Raw genomic sequence first — 22,085 nt, forward strand, 5'->3', positions numbered from 1 at the left:
GTATTAAAAAAAGTTACTTTTTCAAAGCAAACCAGTGCTGCTGTAACCAGTTGAGGAAGTCTTGCTCAGCTGTACTCTTCAGAGGAGAGTTTCAGGCTTCATCTGTAAAAGCTTAGGTTCCTTACACCTGTGAGCTAGATTCCTTTCCTGCTCAAGTGTCACTTCTCTTTTATACCATTTCATCCAGATTCATTACAAAGCAAATTCTGTTTATAGTGCTTGAATGATGTATCAGCTTGCAAACTGTAAAGCCCAGTGTGCCAGATAATTCTGTTGGCATTCACTGAGCATAATCACAGGAGCTCCACAGCTTGATCCATGAGCAGGGGGAGGGAGAGGGCTGAGGGCCTGCAGAGTGATGGAGATGCTGTACCAGAGTCACTGACTCACCCTCTGCTCTGTTTAAACAATTTGCTTCATCTGTGCCTGCTACCCATCTGCAGAGTAAGGTTAAGGCCTGACTGTTTAAGGATGAGGACGATGTGTTTGTAATGTGCTTGGAACAAGAAAAGTGCTATTTTAAGTGCTAAGTGTAATTGAGTGTCAGGGAATATTGGTTTGTGACTCATTTGTTTAACTGCAAATGCATCAGAAACTTGTGAGCAAATGAGAGCTGGAAAGTGCTTGGTGTAGACAGAAAGCCATGGCAGTAAAAAGCTGCATTAATTTGTGATCTTCAAAGCAGGACTTAGCAGGGCTGTTCAAACAATAACATTTATTATTTTTGCAAATGTCAGCTGGTTCACTTCACCAGTACTATTTTAAGCAGTTTCTATTCTGCTCCAGCCACTTGCTTCTGTCCTTGCTCTGTGTGTCTGTCTCCCCTCAGAGTGTGACACACAAGTGATTTGGTGTTTGGTGTGCCCAAAAGGTAAAAAGAGCAGAGGGGCAGTGGTTGGCTGCTGCTGGTGGTGAAGAGGATCTGCTGTCAGCAGAAAAGGAATTTTCTCTGATGCCATCTCCTTTTGGAGGTGCTGACCATGCAGACGTGTTGGTTCAGCCATTCATGTGCCTGTCCCATCAGGGTGGGTAGAGATGTCTGGTGGCAAGCAGAAAAGGAAATGGTAATCTTCTGAAATCATTCTCCCTTCCAAATATCTTGTCCCTATAATCCAAAATTATCAACGTAGGTGACCAAGGGTTTTGCAGGCATTGAGTGTTTTCTTACTGAGACCGGCAGTTTGGATCTCACTGCAGCCAGTGGTGGAGCCAGACACAATTTGTTGCTGTCACACTACTTCCCTGTAGATTAATTATTGTAATTGTTTGCCAGCTCTTGAAAAATTAATTCAGAACCATGACATTTCATGGCAAGCGTGCATATGCGTGCAAATATGGAAATTCTCATATGGTGTATGGAATAAATACAAATGATTTTCTGGGGAGGAGTTCAAGAGTGTTATCACAGCAGCCAGGAACTCTCTTCAGCGGTGACCTTCAGCACCCTGTGGAGACAGAGAGGTTTTAAAGGTTTGGAGATCCTCTTGTGGATGTAAAGCACTGACGTAAATTGTTGCTAAGTTGGGGTGCCAGCTGCTGTAAGTGATTCTTCAGAGGCCAACTGATACGCCTGGATTTATCTGCAGTGGCCAAGGTTTTTAGTGCCTCCCTCAGAGCACTAAACAGGACTTTAGGATACAGGGAAAACCTGGGAAACATTTAGTTCTGTAAGTGGAGAGCAGGTCTGCAGGCAGACTAGATTAGGATCAGTGCTCACACAGCTTCCATTCATAGGATGCCTGCAAAATCTTGGTCTAGAGGACATCCCTGACCAGAGTATTGGTGAGTGTGCTCATAGAGGGTCATAACATGCAGGAAAACAGGTTTAAAGGGAGACAGGTTCCTTTCCTTGAACTGTGGTTAGGTGGTTTCTGAGTAGGAGGAGCAGCACTGCTCTGTGGTATTTAGCTGCTGGGTGCTAGATTTGACTCAGCAGCCTTTGCTGTTTGCAGTCTGCATGCTAACGAGGTGCTGCAGTGCTGCATGCACTGGGCTGTCCTCTGGACTCATTACAGCCAGTGCAGTTAATGCTCAAATAATCTAAAAGAAAAATTAAACATACAGCAAAACTGTGTACTTTTCTTGATAATGTAGTTACAGACAAATTGGGTAACTTCTGCTGAATTATCTGGGTCACTAGAGAGCAACTCAGACCTTCATTTATTAAAGTGCTCTTTGCTCAAAATACTTTCTAAATTGCTCTCTACAAGGCAGCTTAGTTTTACTTAGCTTCATAGTTAAACAGATAAAAATGTATTTCCACAGTAAGCCTGCATATGGCATGATTGCAAACCTTTGAGACTTCTAGTTTTAGGTATTCAAAAAACAATGAAAATACAATTTTTAAAAGGGCTGAGCACTTCTGCAGTTTAGCATCTTGAAGGATGCCCTGGTATCAAAGCAGTTCCTCTGTTCTGTGTTTTCTGGCACACTGGAAGTGAAATCCATTGCAGAGGACAAGGGCTGGCATTTTTGATCAGGTTATCCATGGGCCCACATTAAAAATTGATGCTGCTGAGTGGCTAGAGGTCAGCATCCTGGGAAGGGCATTACCTGGGGTTGTGTTCTCCATCTCTGGAGCAGCCAGGTCCCAGTCCGAGGCAGAGCTCTCCCAGCACTGACCCACAGCCAAGGGCTTTGCTCTGCCAGAGGTCGAGTCACTTCAGCCCCTTGACTCAGTTGCTCATCTGCCAAAGAGGCACGATGATTGCCTCCTTTGTAAAGTACTTGGGGACCTGTTGGAGATAAGTGCTTCGAAGAGAGGTGATTTTCCTCTTCCCTCCAAGGCACAGAGCAGTAGCAGCCCCACTGTTCCTGCCTCCGCTTTGCAGCATTCCTGTCTCCAAGGAAGGCAGGAAATTATGGTGATGTTGTGGTTGAGGAAAGCAGGAAATTATGGTGGTATTGTGGTTTGAAACATAATATAGAGCCACAGTTTATTAATTTTCTTTATCATGTTCCACTCAGTAAATTTACGTGGTACAAGTGTCTTCCAGATAATACTATTACATGCCCCTGGTTTCAATATATTTACCCTAATCCAGTAATGCTTTTCTGTGTCTTTCTAGATTCTGAGCGTTCCCATCTCTCCTCATTCACGATGAAGTTGAAGGGCAAGTTTCATTCACCAAAAATAAAGAGAACACCCTCAAAGAAAGGAAAGCAAGCTGACCTGACAGTGAAAACACCAGAGAAGTCAGTGAACAAAGTAAGCAAAGGCCATGTTCTGTTATCCTCAGCTTTCTTGCTTCCTGGTACTCAGTTTATCATAATCTGCTGTGTGAACTTGTTCTGTGCATAATTCTGCAGCTCAGGGATTCTCAGGGTCACTTCATGGTTACCTATAAACAGCATTATGTAGTATTAAATCAAGACATGTGATTCCCTTTGGAGAGCATGATGAGACCTCCTTCCACAGGCATTTAAATAACTCATTGTGGAACGTGGTGTATGGCCTGACACATCCTCCCCAGATGCACACCCTGTGAGTTATGCTTACAGCCTCCAAATAGCTGCCTGGTTTTGGGGTGTGATCCTTTTAAAAACCCCAGACCCAGGCAGGAACATCCTTGAAGCTGATCCAAAGATGTGCTGGATCTCTGATGACACAAGCTGGGAGAGTCACACAGAAGAGTTTGAGCAGCTGCTGATCCAGCACAATGTTCCTCAGACCAAATGTACTCCAGGCCCTCTAAGAAATGAGGTCACAAACTGATCTGTGTTATCTTCTCTCCTATTGTGTCCTGATTATGTAGCTGGAGACTGTCTCTGTGACAGCACTGTTGCAATCAGTTTTCAAATACAAATCAAGCCAGAAATTAAGAACAGTTGAGGTTGTTTAGAATAACTAAACATCATTCTCAGCTGTTAAAAGTCTCATCCAGTGTGCACCTCCAGACATGCAGAATTTTTCAGATTGTCTCTGCTGAGAGTTGTGGCAGAGTTACTGAGAGCAGCCAGCAAGATAAAGTTTTCTTGGGCTATGTGACTTGCTTGACTCCCAGAGAGGTTTCTGCAGTGCTTCCTCACCCTTTTCTGCACCATCAGGTGGAAGATGATGAGGGCTTTTTCCACAGGCTGCAAGTTTTTTCCCCAGGAGGCTGTGGAAATGCTTTCTAGGGAGCCAAACACCTTGCATTACTGGGTGCTATTTAAAAATAAAATTAAAAAAAAAAAAACCAAAAACAAAACTAAAGTAACAGTGAGAGTACTCCTTGATGGCTTTTAATTCCAATGATGTTTCAGGATGGTATCTTGAAATAATTTATAGGCCTTACTTTAAATTGATATGTGACCACATTAAATATATTAGAAAATGAAGAGCCCTTTTCAAAATGTGGTCTATAGCAAATGCATGTTAATAATAGATGAAGATTTTGCTTTTCTATTTTTCCCCTAAAAACAGTGCAAGAGGATTTACTAATAAGCCATGCTGGACATTAAAATCATTTTTTATGTACAGATTGGGATTTTTTTTTAATTGGAAAACAAAACACTCACAGTATTTTTTATTACTGTATATGATTATTTAAGCTGCATTCATTTTTATACTGTGAAATATTGTTGATTTCTGGCTCATTCCTTACCTATTTTAATAGCTACGTCCAACTAATCAATTAGTTGGATGTAGTCAACTCATTAGCTTTGTGTGGAGGGAGTAGGGAAGAGGATGTGCCTGGATTGTCACCAGGTTTTCCCACTGGAATATAGACATCAGTTGACAAATGGGCGATTTTCTGTCAGAAGACTCACTTGATAAACCAAATACCATCCTTTTCTCCCTCTTAAGATGCTATTTTTGTGCTCTTGAAGTAGATAATCACTGCAGAGCAGAAATAGAAATACTAAAAGTTAATGTAAAATCACGATGTGTAAGCTGAAGGATGTGCTCAGGTCATGCAAACATCATCATCTCCTGTTCTCTTTTATATCCAGACAGGGGCAACACTGGGGGAGTTCTTTTCAGAACCTCCTTTTGTCCCCTGAACCCTGTCTGTGATTCTTATCCTATTGTAGGAGCTGTAGTGTCCTTCAGTGCTATATACAGACTTTTGAGAGGTTTTACACTGCCAAAATGTAAGGAAAAAAAGGATGATTCCAGCTTTTGTAATTGGGTGTATTCTGTACAGCTCATTCTGACCTTTTCTGGGTCAGCTGTGTCTCACACATGATGCATTTGCAATTTGATTATTAAGGGAAAATTTCAGAAATCATCTAAAAATACCTATATGTGTTAGGCAGGGAGTGGAGAGGAGATGCTGTTTTGCCTGTGTTGTAGCTTTTTCTTGTTTAATGCCCAGAAGAGAAAGGGGTGGCTCCCTCAAACCTGGAAGTGTTCCAGGGCAGGTTGGGCAGGGCTTTGGGGCAGTCTGGTCTAGTGGAAGCTGTGGCAGGGGGTGGAATGAGATGAGATGAGATGAGATTTAAGGTCCCTTCCAACTCAAAGCATTCCATGGCTCTATGCACACCTACACACACCTGCATATGATACCTTGGGACCTTGGAGGAGGATTCATTAAAAAGTGCTCCTGGGGAGTGTTACCCAAAGAACTAGCAGGGGAAAAAAATCAAAAAGGGAAAAAAGGGCTGTGTCACAGACAGTGTCCGGTGGCTGGAGTCACATCCCTTGATGTGCTCAGTGGAAGGATTTTTGTTTCCATTTGTCATTCTCAGGCCTGAACTCTGTCAGGCCCATCCCTCCTGTGCACCAGGAGAGTGTTTAAGCTATTAAGTCACAAGCCTTTCTACAGGAAACAGTTGTTGAATGAAGCCCATAAACAGCCATTGGAGCAGGAACTGCAGTCCACATTTTTTCACTTCTGTTTGAGAGCTTTGACTGTTGGGCCATGGTTGTACTCACCCAGGGAATTTACAGACTCTCTGATCCCTAAAATGTGTGATCATTTCATATGAAGTGCAAAATCTTCTTGGGAGAGGCCGAGGCTCTCCATAGATTAATGGTTGGACTCAGCGATCCTAGAGGTCGTTTCCAGCCTTAATGTTTTAATGTTTCTATATCCTGGAATAAACTGTGCAGTGGTGAGGGCTGCATCCCTGCAGAATGGGAAATGTCATTTTTTATCCCAGTGAGTTGCCAGGATGCTCTTCAGCAAGGGAGTTCAGGGCACTGTGGGTTGTAGATCATAACTTGAGGTTCCTGGCAAGAATGTTGCCCAGAGGGCAACCAGCAGCAGATTTTGGGCACTGCCCAGATGAGACAGAAAATGACAGGGTGGTTTGCAGTTCTTGGATTGGGACTTAGACTTCTGAAGTTGGAGATAGATGGAATTTGGGATTCTAATCCTTTTATGCAACTGGCCCCAAATTACTAACCAGTGCTGTCTGTAAATTGTTCTTCTTAAAACCTTTTGTGCTGCTGGCCTGATTTTGCAGAAAAGCAGCAGTTTAACAGCTGACAAGAATATGGGGAGCACACAATGCCCATAGGTCATTAATGCTTGAAGCTGAATTTACTGAGGAGATAATGGATGAAATCTGACTCTGCTAAGCTCTCTGCTCCTTTTCTAGCAGTGTTCAGTCGTTAATTTAAATCTCCCTTAGGAACTACTTGTGGCATTAAAAGTCCTCCAGGCATACTGTTGTAAACTTTTAAAAAATATCCCTGTCCAGAATGCCCTGAGGTATCATGTATCACTTCTGAATTTCCTCCTCTGGTGTTGGTGGTGGCACAAAAATTGGTGACCACAACTCAGCTTTATTCCAATGAATTGTTCCCTTCTGCAACATCCATTCACCAGTGCCAAAACTTTGCTTTTACAGTTGGGCCTCATGGAAATTGTGTGAGTTCTCTTGTTCCAGCAGCATCACAAAATGATTTCGGTTGGAGGCTCATCAGAGTAGAGTTTATTTGGATATTTTCATCTATTTTACAAGGACATGTAGCAATTGGACAAGGGGTGTTGCCTTTAAATTGACAAAGGGCAGGTTTAGGTTAGATATTAGGAAGAAATTCTTCCCGATGAGGGTTGGTAAGGCCTTGGCACAGCTTGCCCAGAGCAACTTTGGCTGCCCCATCCCTGGAAGCGTCCAAGGCCAGGTTGGATGGGGCTTGGACAACCTGGGATAGTGGAAGGTGTTCCTGCCATGGCAGGGGGTGGAGATGGGCTTTAGGTCCCTTCCAACCCAAACTTTTCCATGAAATGTTTTTTCTTTCACTGTCCCAGTTTAAGGTGTAGGTTTCAAAACAGTGTCCTTGATGTCATCAGTGGTGCTAATCTTAGCCTAAAACTGATCAAGATCAGCCTTCAGTTTGGAATGCAGGTAATTCTGAAGGTTAAAGTGTGGGTGTAATCTTGCACTGACTATTCCTTTGAAAGAGCAGTAATTCAATTTAAAAGTGTTTGTGGTAGAAGAGGTTTTTTCCAATCCTCCTGGAATACACCTCAGTGTCACCTATTTCGGGTTGTTTAAAGGAATCCTGCCCTTAAAAATACTCAAGTTTTAACTTATCTCTCCTTTTCTTCCCTCCTCTTTAGAATGTATCATGGCTAGAGGAAAAGGAGAAGGAGGTTGTTAGTGCATTGCGCTACTTTAAGACTATTGTGGACAAAATGGCAATTGATAACAAAGTATTAGAGATGCTGCCAGGGTCAGCAAGTAAAGTGCTGGAAGCCATCCTGCCCTTGGTGCAAACTGACCCACGCATCCAGCAAAGGTGAGTTTCCTTCTTGGATTTTGGGATCATGGCAGATCAACAGGCTCCTTCTTTATCTGAAGAACCGCCTCGTGCAGAAGATGCTGATGAAGTGACTGCTGTTTTTATTAATTTTGTGGTGATTTTCAGACACCATTTAAAAGCAGATTCCCTGCTGTGAAGAAGCACATGTCGTGGAAAGATAAAGCAAATCAGGCAGCTTTCAGAGTGAAGGAAGGGACGGTTCTTAGCATAAACTTGGAAATTCATCATTTTCTAGAGGGACATTCTCTTCAGATGGTATTCCTGTTTCTGCAGTCCATGGTGGTATCCTAAAAGCTAACAAATCCAATAAGTTCACCTGAAAAAGGAGTTTATCTTCTAAGTAATCCTTTTTTGTGCTTAATTTATCCACCCTGATATTATAGAAGTCTGAGCCTGCACTCTTAACTGCTTTTTTGGATTTTACTGGATCAGATACAGAAGTAAATAGATGTACTTCAGCAGATTAACCAGTCCAAGTTCATTCCTGCTGCACTCAACAGATTATTGTTTTATGTTTTAACAGATTATGTGTATTATGTTTTTACCGGTTAGGCAGTGGGTTTGAAGCCAGGAAAGAAGTAGAAATTTGCCAAAGCAAAGCTCAGCATGGATTATAGGAATTTGTGGTGTTGCCAAGCCATAGAGATATTGTTGGTGTTCATCCCATGGATGCTGGAGCAGTTGATTTACAGAAAACAAACAAACATAGTTGAATAACACTGAAAGAGCAAAGTTAACATAGAGAAAAGCACAGAACTAAGCAGAAAAATGCAGATGTTTGGTTCCTGAAATCTTGCCAGTTTTTGTGCTGTTCCTATTTGTTTTCCCATTAAATATCTCCAAATTTTTTCCTTCCAAGAGGCTTATTTTAGTGTTGGCACAGGGAAGGTTTATCATGTAGTTGAAGTAGCACTGGGGTGCCAAATACTTTGCAAACAGAGATGCTCAGTTGTGTTTGGCCCCAGTGCTGAGGCCAGGGCTGCTTCTGGCAAAAGGAAGGAGGAAATGGGTGAGTATCACACCTGTGGCTGGGACAGGTAAGATCCAGTTGAGGTTGGATCTGTTGAACCATAGTGAGCAAATCTGTTGGAATGGGAATGTCCTCTACACAGTGATAAGTCTCTCTGGGAACAAAGTGCATTAAAGCACAAATCCCATGTCCATGCCCTGCCTCACTTAGCCTCCCAAAAATCCCAAAAGGGCTTTATCAAAAAGCCACGTCCTTCTCTCCCTACCTGTGTGCCTCAGTGGCAGGACACAAAGGGGTGATTCTGATGGCAAGAAAAGTGAGCAAGACTTGTGTCAGTGACAAAGAAAGCCCTACAATTATTGTTTGAGTTCTTTTTACTTTAGGGGAAGCATTTGCATCAAGGAAAAAAGTAATTAAATCTTGTACAAAATGGGCTTTCAATTACTGCCTTCTTAGAAGGAAGCAGACTGAAGATTCATGGCAATGAAATCAAAGCCTTAGAAAGAGATGGGGGAGGGCCCTGTTTAGGAGATACCTCCTATCAAGCTAGTTTCATTTGATATGAGAACAAATGGCAAGCAGCAAACCTTAAAAAAAACCAACCAAACAACAACCAAACAATCAAGTCCTTGCCATTGTTTGTATCCTCTGTTTTGTAACTTGACAGTAGTTCTTTTCCCCAGTCCTGCAAACCTCATTCACCTAAATAAACTCATTGGAGCTCCTGGGCTTGATTCTTTTCTCACAGATAATGAAGTTACTGGAGTTAAGCCAATGTAAAATGGATACCAGAGAGAAATGGGAAGATTTGGAACAACTTGTATCAGTAATGATTGCAAGATTACACCTTCTCTTATCTGTTTATGGTTTTGATGCAGTTTGAAATTGATTTAACGTGACAAAGAGTTGCTGAAGTGTTGCCATCAGCAGTACTGTTAACACACCTTGTTTAGTAATGAAGTCAGTGTTTTCAGAATGGCCAGGAAAATGCCTGGGAGCACTGTTGTTACAGTTAACTTTTATTTAAAGTTGTCATCCTTCCAAAACTTTTTTTTTTTTCCCCTTCAGAACAATAGCTTCAATTCTGTTTCTCATTAAAAACAAAACAGAGCAACACCCTTCCTCTTTCAAACCTGAAATTCATTCAGTTCAATTTCTCTAAAGAAGTAATTTTAATTACATGTTTTCAGGCATTGTAAACAGTGAGGCAGTGATTTGTAAAGGAATGAGTAGAGTCAGCTCTCAGTGATCCAAGGTGGTTTGGGGAGAGCTAATAAGGAAGAAGGATAATACTGAAATAACATAACTTAATTGTAGAGCTTAAATACTTATCTTTAAAGTTAAGGCACAGGAAGGAGCTGTAAATTAAGATGTAAAGAATGTTATTTTTAGCATTGCTGTGTTAACCTGCATCTCAGATAATTCCTTCTGATACCTGGGAATGAGCTGTTGATGGTTTGTACCTTCAAATTGTCATTGTTTGGTGTTAGAGAACAGGGGAGCAGCTGCACTGGAGGAGAAGCCTGAGCTTTGTCACCTGCTCAGCACAAATTCTGAGTGTCAGAGAGCAAAGCAGTGAAATGCACAGTGTGAAGCTCACTCTTGTGACATTTGATAATATCGCCAAAATTTCTTTTTTTTCTTTTTTTCTCAACTGCTCCCTGTCCTGCTGTGCAGTTCTGCCATCTCATCCTGCTACAGCCGAGTGTACCAGAGCCTGGCCAACCTCATCCGCTGGTCTGATCAGGTGATGCTGGAGGGGGTGAATTCAGAGGACAAGGAGATGGTGACAACAGTGAAGGATGTCATAAAAGCTGTTCTGGATGGAGTCAAGGTACATGAGACAAATGCTGTAAATTTTATTATAAAGAATATATAATAATGTATTTTAGAAGAGATCTGTGTAAACTGTGTTTTTAAGAGCAGGTAAAATATGAAGACCCTATTTCTGCCTTCAGTAAACTACCCCTTAAATCAAATGTTCCATAAATTAAATGTTCTTTCTTGGAGTGCTGGTTAAAGACTAGCATAGTTTGGCTCTGAATGTGAACTTCTGGCATGCTCACCCTGGCATTTGGATGAATTGGAAGAAGCAATGGATCTTTATTCAGCATTGTATTAAATTTTCAGCAAGTCATTCCCAGTCTCCCATGCAGATTACAAGACGTGGTTTGCACATTTTCTGTCTCAGCAAAATAAAATGAAAATGCTCCCTGTCAATGCCCACAGAGAATGAAAGACTCCATCTCCATCTTTTAAGAGAGATTTCAATGGGTTTGTCAGTGATACATCACCACTTCCAGCAGCTGGATTAGGGTGTGGAACAGGTGATGAGCTAAACTCAGTTTTCTGGAGATTAGTTTTGCATTGCTAATGGACATGTTTAACAGAAACCTTTGTATCCATTGTCAGATCTGCTTGTAGCATTCCCTCCCTGTTCCACCCTGGAAAAGCTGTTGGCTTTTCTTCTGCCTCATGGTAAGGTTCTTGTGCCCATTATTTCTGTGTCCCAGGCTTGTCTCTGGGGTGATCACTCACCTGTCCTAGCACTGCTGGTAAAAGTTTGGTTGACCTGGGCTCAGGGCATCAGTGGACTGTCATATCTCCTAGGAATCTTATTTTGGAAACTGTAGAGGAAGTTAAATCTCTTTTAAGAGCAGGGCTGAATCTGAAGAGGAATGTTTAAATCAACTACACAAGGAAAGTTGGGATAGAGTTTTAAGAACTGCAGCAGGTGTTTCACCTGGAATTATGTATCAGAACCAAGTATCTTTCACTGTTTTCAGTTTTATAAAATGGAGGCAAATGCAAAAATGAAGTGGATCTCCCAAGCTTTGACTGTCTCATTTTCAGGCCTCTTGGTTTGATGTCTGCATCATCTGGATATCTCTTTAATGTTACTCAAATACAGATACTAAGATACTACTATCTACTTTATGAGCCTTTTAAATAAATATCTTTCAAACAAATCATTTCTATCACCTATAGAAGATGGATTTTCTAGGATTATTTTGCACAATATGCTCTTTAACTTTAAGCTACACATTTTAAAAATAAAGCTGGTCTTAAATTTGCACAGCAGGAAAGAGGAAAAGAGTTTAGCCTAAAATCTCAGCTGCTGTTAGCACTGGAATTCAGCAGCAATTTTCAGGATGTGAATATCTGTGCTGTGGTATCTGAACTGTAATTCCCTAGCAAATGGTGAGTTATCACTGGCTGAATCTGCACAATCCCAGGGAGAAATGTGTTATCCTCAGATCTGGAACAGAGTTGTGTGATCTCATTGCAGGAGACTTGGACATTCATTGTTCTGTGACTTCAAGCAATATTTCAACCCTTGGTAGCTGTTGTCTTTCAGCCAGAGCTGTGGCCTGCAACATGGGCTTGTCCATGCAGTGCTGGGTCTGAGCTGTGGAGCCCTGCTCAGCAGCATGGCTGTATCAATCTCTGCTTTGTTTTTAGACTGAAAGTTATTTTGGCCTTCCAGTTGGAGCTGGCTCATGTCTGGTCAGCCTTAGAGCAGATGTGTGGCTGTCTGGGGAGATGGGAGAGTATTTGCCCATCAGGAGGTCAGCATTTGGAAGCAGTGTGCTTTCACCTCCTGCACAGCAAGGAACAAGGTTTATTTTAGGAAGGCCAAGCCACATTGCAGAACTGAAAAGATGGACACTTCTCTCCAAAGCAGAGCCTATTTTGTTTTTCTGGCAGATCACACAAGATCTGCTTCCGTATTTCAGTGCTTACTTCTTTATTTTCAGAATTAAGCATAAAGGAGACTCTTGTTCACCTCTGTTACTTGATATTTTGATCTCAGGTTTTAGAGCTTTGCCAGGCAGGAGAAAAAAATCCTTGGTTTGATTACATAACTTCTCAAAAATCCATCTCATTGTGGAATTTTCAGCTTGCTGAAGTAGCACAGTTCGTAGAGAGGCTTTAATTATCTCTAATTACTGCTGCAGGAATCTCTTTCCTTGCTGATAAGGAATAGCATAATGTGCATCTGGCTCAGTTGCGTGCTGATTACGTCTGTGTGTATGCTAAGGATTTTGGCTTGATTTCCAAATGCTAGTTCTCCTTTTTGGGACAGCAGAGAGGAGAAACATTCAGGGTCTGGTGATATTTGTCAAAGTTGGAAAGGAAAGTGATCCTCTCAGGTAATTGCAATCATGCATTGCTTTGGTACCTCTGCTGGAAGGTGCTTTAGGTTTTTTCCCTCTAGTCCCAATTGTTTGAATAATTCCGAGCCAAACTGGATTGGTTTTCTCCTGTTTTAACCTACATTCCCATGTGGTAGACAACTGTGTGTCCATCATGACTGGCAAAACAGGAAAACTGAGCACTTCAGCCCCGAGTGTCTGGGGCTCCTCAGCGCTGCTGTGGCACAGCCTCCACCACAGTCTGCAGTGTTGGCCTGGCTTTGCTCTAAGGTGGTGAAGAAAGGTCAGGAAAAGGCGACATTACACTTTCCTTTCCATAGCCTTTTCAGGGAGATGTTTAAGGAGTATTTTGGCTTTTGGTTTGAATGCCCATATATTTTATTTCCCTTTCTGTGCTCCCTTGCAGTCCTCCCTGGCCCACAGGGTCTAACCCTGAGTCTGTTAAAGTGCATGAGGGTGTCCAAAAACCTTTTCAGCAGTGGGATTTTGTCCAGAGGGCAGAAAGGTGGCAATCCATTGTGTCATCACTCAGCCCCGTGATGCCGAAAGAGTCGAGTGATGTTACTCATCAGGTCACTCCTCAGAACACACTGTTCCTCACCAGGGCTCTCTGTCCCAGCAGGGACATCTTCACAGTTTTAGTCCCCATGGACATCTGTTTGTGCTCTCTTCTTTCCCTCTGTGTGGGATGTTCCCAGGAAAGCTGAGTTTGTCCTGGTTTTGGGTAACACAGTGTACATTCTGTTGGAGCACCAGCTCACACCAAGAGTGTGAGTAGAGTACAGAGACCCAAGTCAGCTCTGGTGGACACTTGGATGGTGTTTTCTGCTTATTCCTCTCATTGTGTGTGTGTTACCCCATGGAGTTTCAGCTTGCAGTAGAACCTTATGTAAAACTACCAGAACTGGAGTATTTTCCTTCCTCAGAGGGATGATGGCAATGACATTCCAGTTGCAGCTACTGCACTGAGAGAACAATGCCAGTTTTTTCCAAGCTTCACAGACAAGGACACAAAGATTATACTGGAATGATGACACTGTACTTCAGGCTGCTTTAAAAAAAAATTAAATTAAAATTGATCCTTTATAGTTTCCTTTGTGTAATATGCTGGGAAGCCAACAGTGACAGGAAGCACTGCCAGTTTTCCAGCCTGCCTGTAAGAGGGGCATGTGTTTGTTGTATCTGTGAGGAGGAGATCTATTTGTCAGCCTCAGACATCCATAAAATGTTCTCTCCATCTTTCTGGTGTGAATGATTGTTGCTTTGACTGCTGGCAGGCTTAGAGTTCAGGATTATCATGCCTTTATCTCTTTATCCAGAGCCTTATCTGCCTATAACAGATACACCACAGTAGCTCCTTGAATGATTAAGTCTCCTATTGCTAATGTGTTAAAAGGTGGCTTCAGGGGAAGCAGGCCTTTTAACAGAGGTGTTTACTGTTTAATTTTTGGTTGGGCATTTTACAGAAAACTTGCTTTTTGGAACAAATACATTCTTATTTATAAAATATAAAAAATAAAAAGCAATTATTTAATGTTGGTTTTGGCTAGATGAAGTACTCCACTGGGTAAGACTGTTTTGTACTTACATCTGTGTGTGTAAAGCAAATTTGCCATTTATCTAGGGTTTTGTGTGGACTGGAACACATTTGTGAGATAAAGAGGAAGCACAGCAAAAAGACACACATGTGGGTTTTGTGCAGAATCACCATACAGTCAGGGGTAATGAACTTCACTCAGATACTGCCTAAACTTCCTCTGGGTGCAGGCTGCTCCTTAGTAGCTGTTCTGCATCATTTGTGTGGCTCTGTACCAGACTTAAACCCAACTCAGATCTCTCTGTGTCCATACCATCATTAAACCATAACCAAGACTTTGCTGCTGTAGCATCCCTTTGTGTTCTGGGATGTTTAAGTGCAGCATTCAGCAAATTGTGATTATTCTCTTTTTCTTCTCTCCATCCATCAGGAGCTGGTCAGACTCACGATTGAAAAGCAGGAGCATCCCTCTCCCACAAGCCCAGTTAAACCCAGTTTACCAGCATGTAAATCTGACAGGTGGGTCACTGATTTCTTCTGTGGGCAGGACTGATATTGAAGGGATAATTTCTGACTGCTGACAGTTGAGTTAAATCATTCAGCTGTTCTTTACAGAGGGTGGTGTAGTGTTCTTCATGTGGTCCCCCATCAGTAGGATCACTGAAGAGAGAAATGATAGGAAAGACACCAAAATCTGGCAGTGCAACATCCCTTTGTATCACATGCACACTGAGCTCTGCATATACATGGAATTCCACCTGCAGATGCAAATTCTGCCTTCTGCTCTAGGTGTCTGAGAGCACATGATTTAAAATAGGTTTGAATCTGTCAGGGCTACATTCCAGCTGTGGTTTACGATCTACAATCTCTGTTTTGCATGTTGCAGCCCATCAGAACTTCCCCTTACTGACCGAGAAATGGAGATCCTCAACAAAACAACTAATTTGACACAATCCAACGAGCTGCTGACTGACTCCATGGATGAAGAAGTTGCACCTCCTAAACCCCCTCTGCCCAGCATTCGTGTGGCAGAGAACAGGTAATGCTGACCAGTCAGCTGACTGAAGAACACCTGTGCCTTTTACCAGCCTGGTTTTTAAACAACCTTGCAAAATGTGCACCAGAGAGGAGAGTTGGTGTTACTTTTGAATTTCCAGCCCTCCAGAGTAATTCTTCCCTGCTCCTGGACTCTACTTTATGTTCTGTCTCATTATTTTTTGTGTTTTTTCCTTTCCTACTTTTTATGTGAGCATAGTGCCATGCCCTGACATCCACACATGAGAGGCATCACATAAATCTGTAATGAAATACAAAAACATAAAAATATGTAGAACTATGTGAATTCCACACTGTACAAGTGTCTTGGGTTGCTATATCCAGTGGGAAATGTTCTTTTAACCTCGGGGGGCAGTTGCCAATCTGTCCTACACAGGCAGTTTGTTCAGCTTTGTCTAACAGCTTAAGAGTGAAAGCCAAGAGTGTGGGAAAAAAACCTTGTGCTTGGTTGTTCTTACCCTGTTCTACGAGTAACCACATGAAAGTTTCTATGTGCTATTTTGAGAAGGAAGAGAAAACCCCCAATTTGCAAGTTTTTTGTGCATGTGTTTTGTTTTTCCTTCTCTAGTACTGGTGCTAATGGCTGGTGTGAAAAATACGTGTTGTGTTAATTTGAAAACGCGGCATCAAGGGCTGTGGCTGACAAAAAGAATCACATTTCTGTGTATTTTATGAATTCTCAAAGATTATATAAAAATTTCCTGGTATGTTCCAAGAACAGACTGTGTGCTCTTGGGGACTTCTCAGGCTTGATGACTACCAGAATTGTGTGTCATTAGAAGCAAAAACTAAAAGTCAAAAGGTTAAACTCTCACAAGTTACTGCAAATGTGTTGGTCTGACAGAGATTCATGCCAAAATATTGGGGGGGGGCTCTCACAGTGCATGTGGTGAGAACAGCTCTGACCCTTTTGTTCCCCAAAGTTCACCAAGAAAGGAAAGGCCAAAAAAGAGAATTTTCCTGTCCTGTAAATTTGTGAAACTTTGAGCTTTTTTCAGACCTGGAAGGTTTGAGGGGGAGGGACTTCTGTGAATGGAAGCAATATTTGGGTCAACCAAAACATTTAATTTGGATTTTCACTGCTTTTATTAAGAAATAATTACCATGCTAATTAGCTCCATTAAAAATACTTTTTAGAACAGCATTTGTTTTTGTTTGGGAAATACCAACTTTAAAAAATAAATCATTTAACAGGACCTTACCTGTGAGAGTATTCTGAAATCGATATTTTTAATGGATACATTTTGCTGAATAGCTCCTGGCTGACAAAAGCTTTCTGGAAAACAACTTGTGAAGCCTCAAAAAATATTTTTTCTAGAAGAGTGATGGAAGCATCAATTCCTGTTGTGTCTTGCAGCCCTCCACCAGCACTGCCCCCTAAGAAACGTCAGTCAGCACCTTCCCCAACCAGAGTGGCTGTTGTGGCCCCCATGAGCCGAGCTACCAGTGGGTCCAGTTTGCCTGTTGGGATCAACAGACAGGTAATGTCTTTGTGAAAGCCAAGGGAAACGTGCTGTGAACTGGAGGAAAAGCTCAGGGAGATGCTGTGACCTGCAGCCACACAGATCCCTGCATGTCCCTGCTCATCCCAAACAGCCCAGCGCAGGCAGCCTGCAGTGGGAGTGGCAGTGGCAGGAACAGCATTGCCGTAAATAATGTGAACGGCTTAATTTTTTATTTTTTTTTTACAGTGTTGTTGTGTTTAATTAACAACTTGCTGCAAACTTTGCTGCCCTGAGGGGTAGCAGAGTGTGAGGATGGCAGTGCCTGAGTGTTGCCATGTCCAATAGATAAGGGGACAGCAGCTGGCTGAGCTCCCTGAGATCTCACCGGGGTTTATTCACAGGCCAAGGGAGCATGTGGCTGAGTGAGATCAGAAGTCTGTCTTCATCCAGTCACAATTTAAAACATCTTTTAACTCAAGCAGTAGTTTGAGCTACTGCTCTGACTGCTGCTGGTGTTTTGGGGAAGTTTGTACATTTTCTGGTAGAAAAACGGGAAAGTTGTATGAGTTAATCACATTCCATTTCTTGTGTTTGTCTGAGATTTCTGAGGTTGTAAATGGCTAGGTTTGCTTTACCCATTCAGGAACTTACTAGCTCAGCAGTGAGGACCTGAATCATATGAAATTGCACAAAAATCAAATCTTGTCCTCATCCCCAAAGCCTCAGCTCTGACTTAGGAAGCCTCTACAGTCATTTGGCTGACTCAGATAAAGCTGTGGCCACTCTACAGTCACACTGAGGTTGTTCTGACAGAGTGAGAATAGTAGAGGGGTTCGCACACAGGTTAATAAGCTTGAGGTAATTCCTGAAGTGTGACCATAGCCATAGGCACAGAAAGTTGTATCTCTCTGTAGTTAATTTTCTTTTGCATGCACCTGAGGTAACCAAGTATTTGCTAAAGCCCCAGGTATGTCATGGAAATCTTGCAGTGTCATTCCGTTGTTTCAGTGTCATGACAAGCAGTCATCAGACACACGTAGCTGTGAAGAGCTTGGTCATCTTCTCAGCATCTGTAAAGTCCAGTGTGGGCCACAGCAACTCCTGCTCAAGGTCAAGAACACACAGAGCTCCCTGGCATGGGCTGTTTACCAGATCAGAGGGTTTCTGTGTTCTCCATGAGTTCAGAGAGGGCCAGCAGCACTTATCCTCTCCCCTCCCTTGAGGTCTTTGCTACTGGAGCTGCATCTTCCTCACTAGCAGGCTGCCAAGAGTGATGGTGATTTGATTCTTTTTTGACTTTTTATTTGTCTTGAAGGATTTTGATGTTGACTGCTATGCCCAGAGGAGGTTGTCAGGTGGAAGCCACTCCTATGGGGGGGAGTCTCCTCGCCTCTCTCCGTGCAGCAGCATCGGCAAACTGAGCAAGTCTGACGAGCAGCTCTCGTCTCTGGACCGCGACAGCGGGCAGTGCTCCCGCAACACAAGCTGTGAAACCCTGGGTAAGGGGGGCTGCTGGGGCCCTGTCCCTCTCATTTGGGAGCTGAGGTGTAGCAGTTGATGTAGTAAATGCACTGCACTTGCAGCTGCTGTCTTGGAGTTGCTGCAGGCGGTTCAGTGCAGAGCTGTTCTGTCGCAGAGGAAAAAACCCCGGGGAATGTGTTTCCCTTGCTGTAGGTGATGTTCTCAAACTCAGTTCAGCACTCAAGTGGAATGTTTTCTTCATTTCAGCTCTGTCTGCAGAAATGACTGTCCTGGTAGACCAAAGCAGTGTTGTTTCTACATGTGAGGAAAGAAAATAAAAATATAAATGTGACACAAATTATGCCTGCAGTCATCCACCTATTGAATTTTTGTTACTTGTCTGCTAGTGTGAAGAATTAATTTCTTTACAAAAAAGAAGTCTGGGTGTTACACAAGGTGTAAAAAAGATGGTCCCAGCTGCGAGGAAGTTCCACTCTGATTAAAATGAGCTGATTAATTAACTGATAGAATGGGAGGGACAGAACTGAGGACTAGACAATAAAAGACAGAAACTAATAGGTCATTTTCTGTTTACCCAGATCAATCAGATCACTATGATCCAGACTATGAATTCCTGCAGCAGGACCTCTCCAACGCTGATCAGATACCTCAGCAGGGGCCAGGTGTCCTCAGCCCATTGCCAGAGTCCTTGGGTGAGTCTGGCTCCCCTTTCCACGGACACACTTTCCAGCTCCCGCAGGGCAGCTCTCCTCCACCAGAATTCTGCAGCCTCTCGGGAGCAGCACAGCCAACAGAGACTCCCCCAGCTCTACCAGAGAAGAAGAGGAGGAGTGCAGCCTCACAGACTTTGGATAACTCTGGCTGCAGGGTGTCCTACGAGAGGCACCCTTCCCAGTACGACAACATCTCCGAGGATGACCTGCAGAATGCTGTGGTTGTCCCGTCAATGCCCTTCACGCCCTTTGCCGCTGTTCTGCCTTTCCAGCAGGGAAACTCTTCAGCACCAGTGGAATTCATTGCTGATTTTGTTGCTCCAGATTTGAACAGTGACCCAGAAAAGCCGCCACCTCTGCCAGAGAAGAAAAACAAACACAGTAAGCAAATTCCTGTGTTCGTGTTTTACTTTTACCTTGCAGTTGTCGTGCTTCTGATCATCACTAAGTAGTGGTGATCATGGTAATGCTCTTGTTTGAGTCTGAGTTTCAAAAGCAGTCAGTCAATATCAAAGACATGGAGGGGAAATGTCAGTGCTGTGGTGGACAGGGAGTGATTCCTGGGGCCAAGATCAATCCAGGCCCACAGGATTTGGAATCACACAGCATCTTCATTATTGTAGAGAGACCATGTTACTTCTCTGTTTACCTAAATGTGACTCTTTGAGGCACTCTGCCTTGAAGATCTTTCTGGTTTATTCTCCCTTTTTAAGTCCATTCCTTCCCCCCTTCCCCAATTCTGTTTTCCCACTGCAGAGAACAGTTGGGTCCCCTCCAAGAGCTCAGAGAAAGGACTGCTTTTGTGTCCAAAACCCAGCCTTGCCAGAGCAGTTACTTGGCAATAGGAGCACAGTCACCCACATAGCTGTGCAAGACAGCACTATTAACTGGAGTCCAGTACTGCTGTTTTGCTAGAGGATCTCATTTCCTTTGGATGCCTGAGAATTTCCCACATCATTAAAACAAGCAGCCTCTAAAAGCAAAGGCTCCTGTCCCCTGGCACACCAGGGCTGACCACATCTCCATCTCACAACCTTCCTCTGATTTCCTTAATGTTCGTGGCTGAAAAATGTGAAACCTCTTGCCAAACAGGCAGCCACAGTGCTCTGCCAGGGAGAGCTGTGGACTACACAGTGAGATCCAGCAGATACTGGATTGCTGGTCACTGGCTGGCTTTGCAGCTGTGTGTTGCATGAGGAGGTAATGTATGCAAGATCTGGAAGAGCATTACACTGCATGGCTGGCAGCCCAAGAGAGGAACTGATTTCAAAGTGCTGAGTTGGCCTTCTGGCTCCTTTCTGCACTTTACAGACTTCTCACTGAGAATAATTTTTGCCAGAGAGGTTGTGGACTCCCTGTCCCTGGAGATGTTCCAGGGCAGGCTGGATGGAACTCTGTGCAACCTGGCCTAGTGGAAGATGTCCCTATCCATGGCAGGGGAGTTGAAAATGGATTCTTTAATGTCCCTTCCAACCCAAACCAGTCTAAGATGCTGCAATTCTATGGATAAAGTGGGAGTAAGAGGGGTGTGTGGTGTCAGGGTATATTCTTTCCATTCCTATGTAGTGCACTCTGCCAGTCACTTCTTTAAAAATATGCCTTGTCTAAAAGCATTTCCATTATCCCTAAGTGACCAGTTCACATGAGTAGCCCTCAGGGATTTTACTCAGAGCACAAGGCTCGACCCACCTGATGAAGGTTAATCCAGGTGCCTTCATATGCAGGAAATATCTTTTGTTCCTCTTTGGTAATCAAGCAGTTAAAGACACTAAATTCAGCTAAAAAAGAGTCTGAGATAGTTTTTTGTGGACAACAGAAAGGAAGTCAATGGGCACAGCCAAAGGTGGTTGTTACAGCTTGTGCTGTTCAAAATCCTCACCTGCAGTATGAGCTGCCAGGGGCTGTGATATAGAGCACATTTCTGCAGGATCAGATCCTGTGGATCTGTTGTTACTAATGAGGGGTGGCTGTTACACCTCTCAGGCTGGGATGGATGTAGGGAAATGCCCCTCTGTGCACATAGGCAGCTTCAGTGGAGGGGAGATTCCTGGGTGAATCTTGGGTTAGAGGCAGTTTGACGTTCGACATTTGAAAGAGAGATCTGAGCTGTTTGCTTGTGTCTTTAAGCCCCATGTTGTTTTCTAGTATCACACAAGATGCCAAAGAGTTACTTGAAAACAAGTTCAAAAGCAATCAGCATTATCACCTGAGCACAACTTTAACCTCAGTACCAAGGGCTTGCATGCATTTTCTTTGATGTTGGATTAGAGTTAATTGTAATCTGGCACTATCAGAAATTTTGGGAGTATTGATCAGACTGCATTGTTAGGAAAGGTAGGAGCTGTTACCTAATACGTTGTCAACTCTGATGATTTGATAAAGCATCCTTGCTGCAAGACTTTTTGGTAGTCCTGGAGCTGATACTTGACCACTGCAAATTTTTTAGTTGCGTTCATATGACACTGAGAACTTGTTTTAAATTGTTTTTACTCCACAGATTTGTGGTTGCTAATTTTACTTTTATTTTCAGCATTTAAAAGGCCAATCAAACATTACTTAGGCTCTGTGGTGACACCCAGGATATTTTTTGCCCAGAGGCTAATGCATGCCAATATTCTTGTGTAATCACACAGGGCTGCTTCCACAACTTCAACAAGCTCCTGGGATCTGGAGGAGATGCATGGATTTGTTAAAAAGATCCAGAGCTCACACAGATGGGACTTGGTTGTAGTGCCTTTGTTGTGGGTCATCTTTTGGGTAGCTGGCAGTTAGTTAAGTGTTGCAGCAGAGACACTGATGGTCTTTTTATTGGTAATATACAGAAGATCTGCTTGAGTTAACCTTGTGCATTGCTGTGAGCAGTGCTCAGAGGGACCTCCAAGAGTTGACTTCTGTATAATTTAAACAGAGGAGTGATAGGGCTTTTAGTCTGGCATGAGTTATGGTTATTTTACTCTGCTGTAAGAGCACAAGTTACTGTGCTAAGGGGAAATTACTCCAGACTTCTGCTTGAGCACCAGCGTTGT

General features: G+C 43.0%; 1 protein-coding gene across 6 annotated transcripts in view; it reads left to right on the forward strand.

Moving 5' to 3' along the window:
• Positions 1–22,085, forward strand: part of RAPGEF1 (Rap guanine nucleotide exchange factor 1) — an 84,285-nt gene that overhangs the window by 28,525 nt on the left and 33,675 nt on the right. For all 6 annotated transcript variants that reach the window (XM_088065715.1, XM_088065712.1, XM_088065711.1 and 3 more), the window contains exons 2-9: positions 3,069–3,208; positions 7,497–7,675; positions 10,347–10,503; positions 14,794–14,882; positions 15,250–15,402; positions 16,777–16,900; positions 18,180–18,363; positions 18,925–19,440. In XM_088065715.1, the coding sequence (XP_087921841.1) occupies positions 3,069–3,208; positions 7,497–7,675; positions 10,347–10,503; positions 14,794–14,882; positions 15,250–15,402; positions 16,777–16,900; positions 18,180–18,363; positions 18,925–19,440 (1,542 nt within the window). The remainder of the gene's footprint in view (positions 1–3,068; positions 3,209–7,496; positions 7,676–10,346; positions 10,504–14,793; positions 14,883–15,249; positions 15,403–16,776; positions 16,901–18,179; positions 18,364–18,924; positions 19,441–22,085) is intronic.

Source organism: Pseudopodoces humilis, chromosome 22 (assembly GCF_049639895.1).
Source record: "Pseudopodoces humilis isolate 2021_Gansu_Grassland_sample_001 chromosome 22, ASM4963989v1, whole genome shotgun sequence".
NCBI classification, from domain to species: domain Eukaryota; kingdom Metazoa; phylum Chordata; class Aves; order Passeriformes; family Paridae; genus Pseudopodoces; species Pseudopodoces humilis.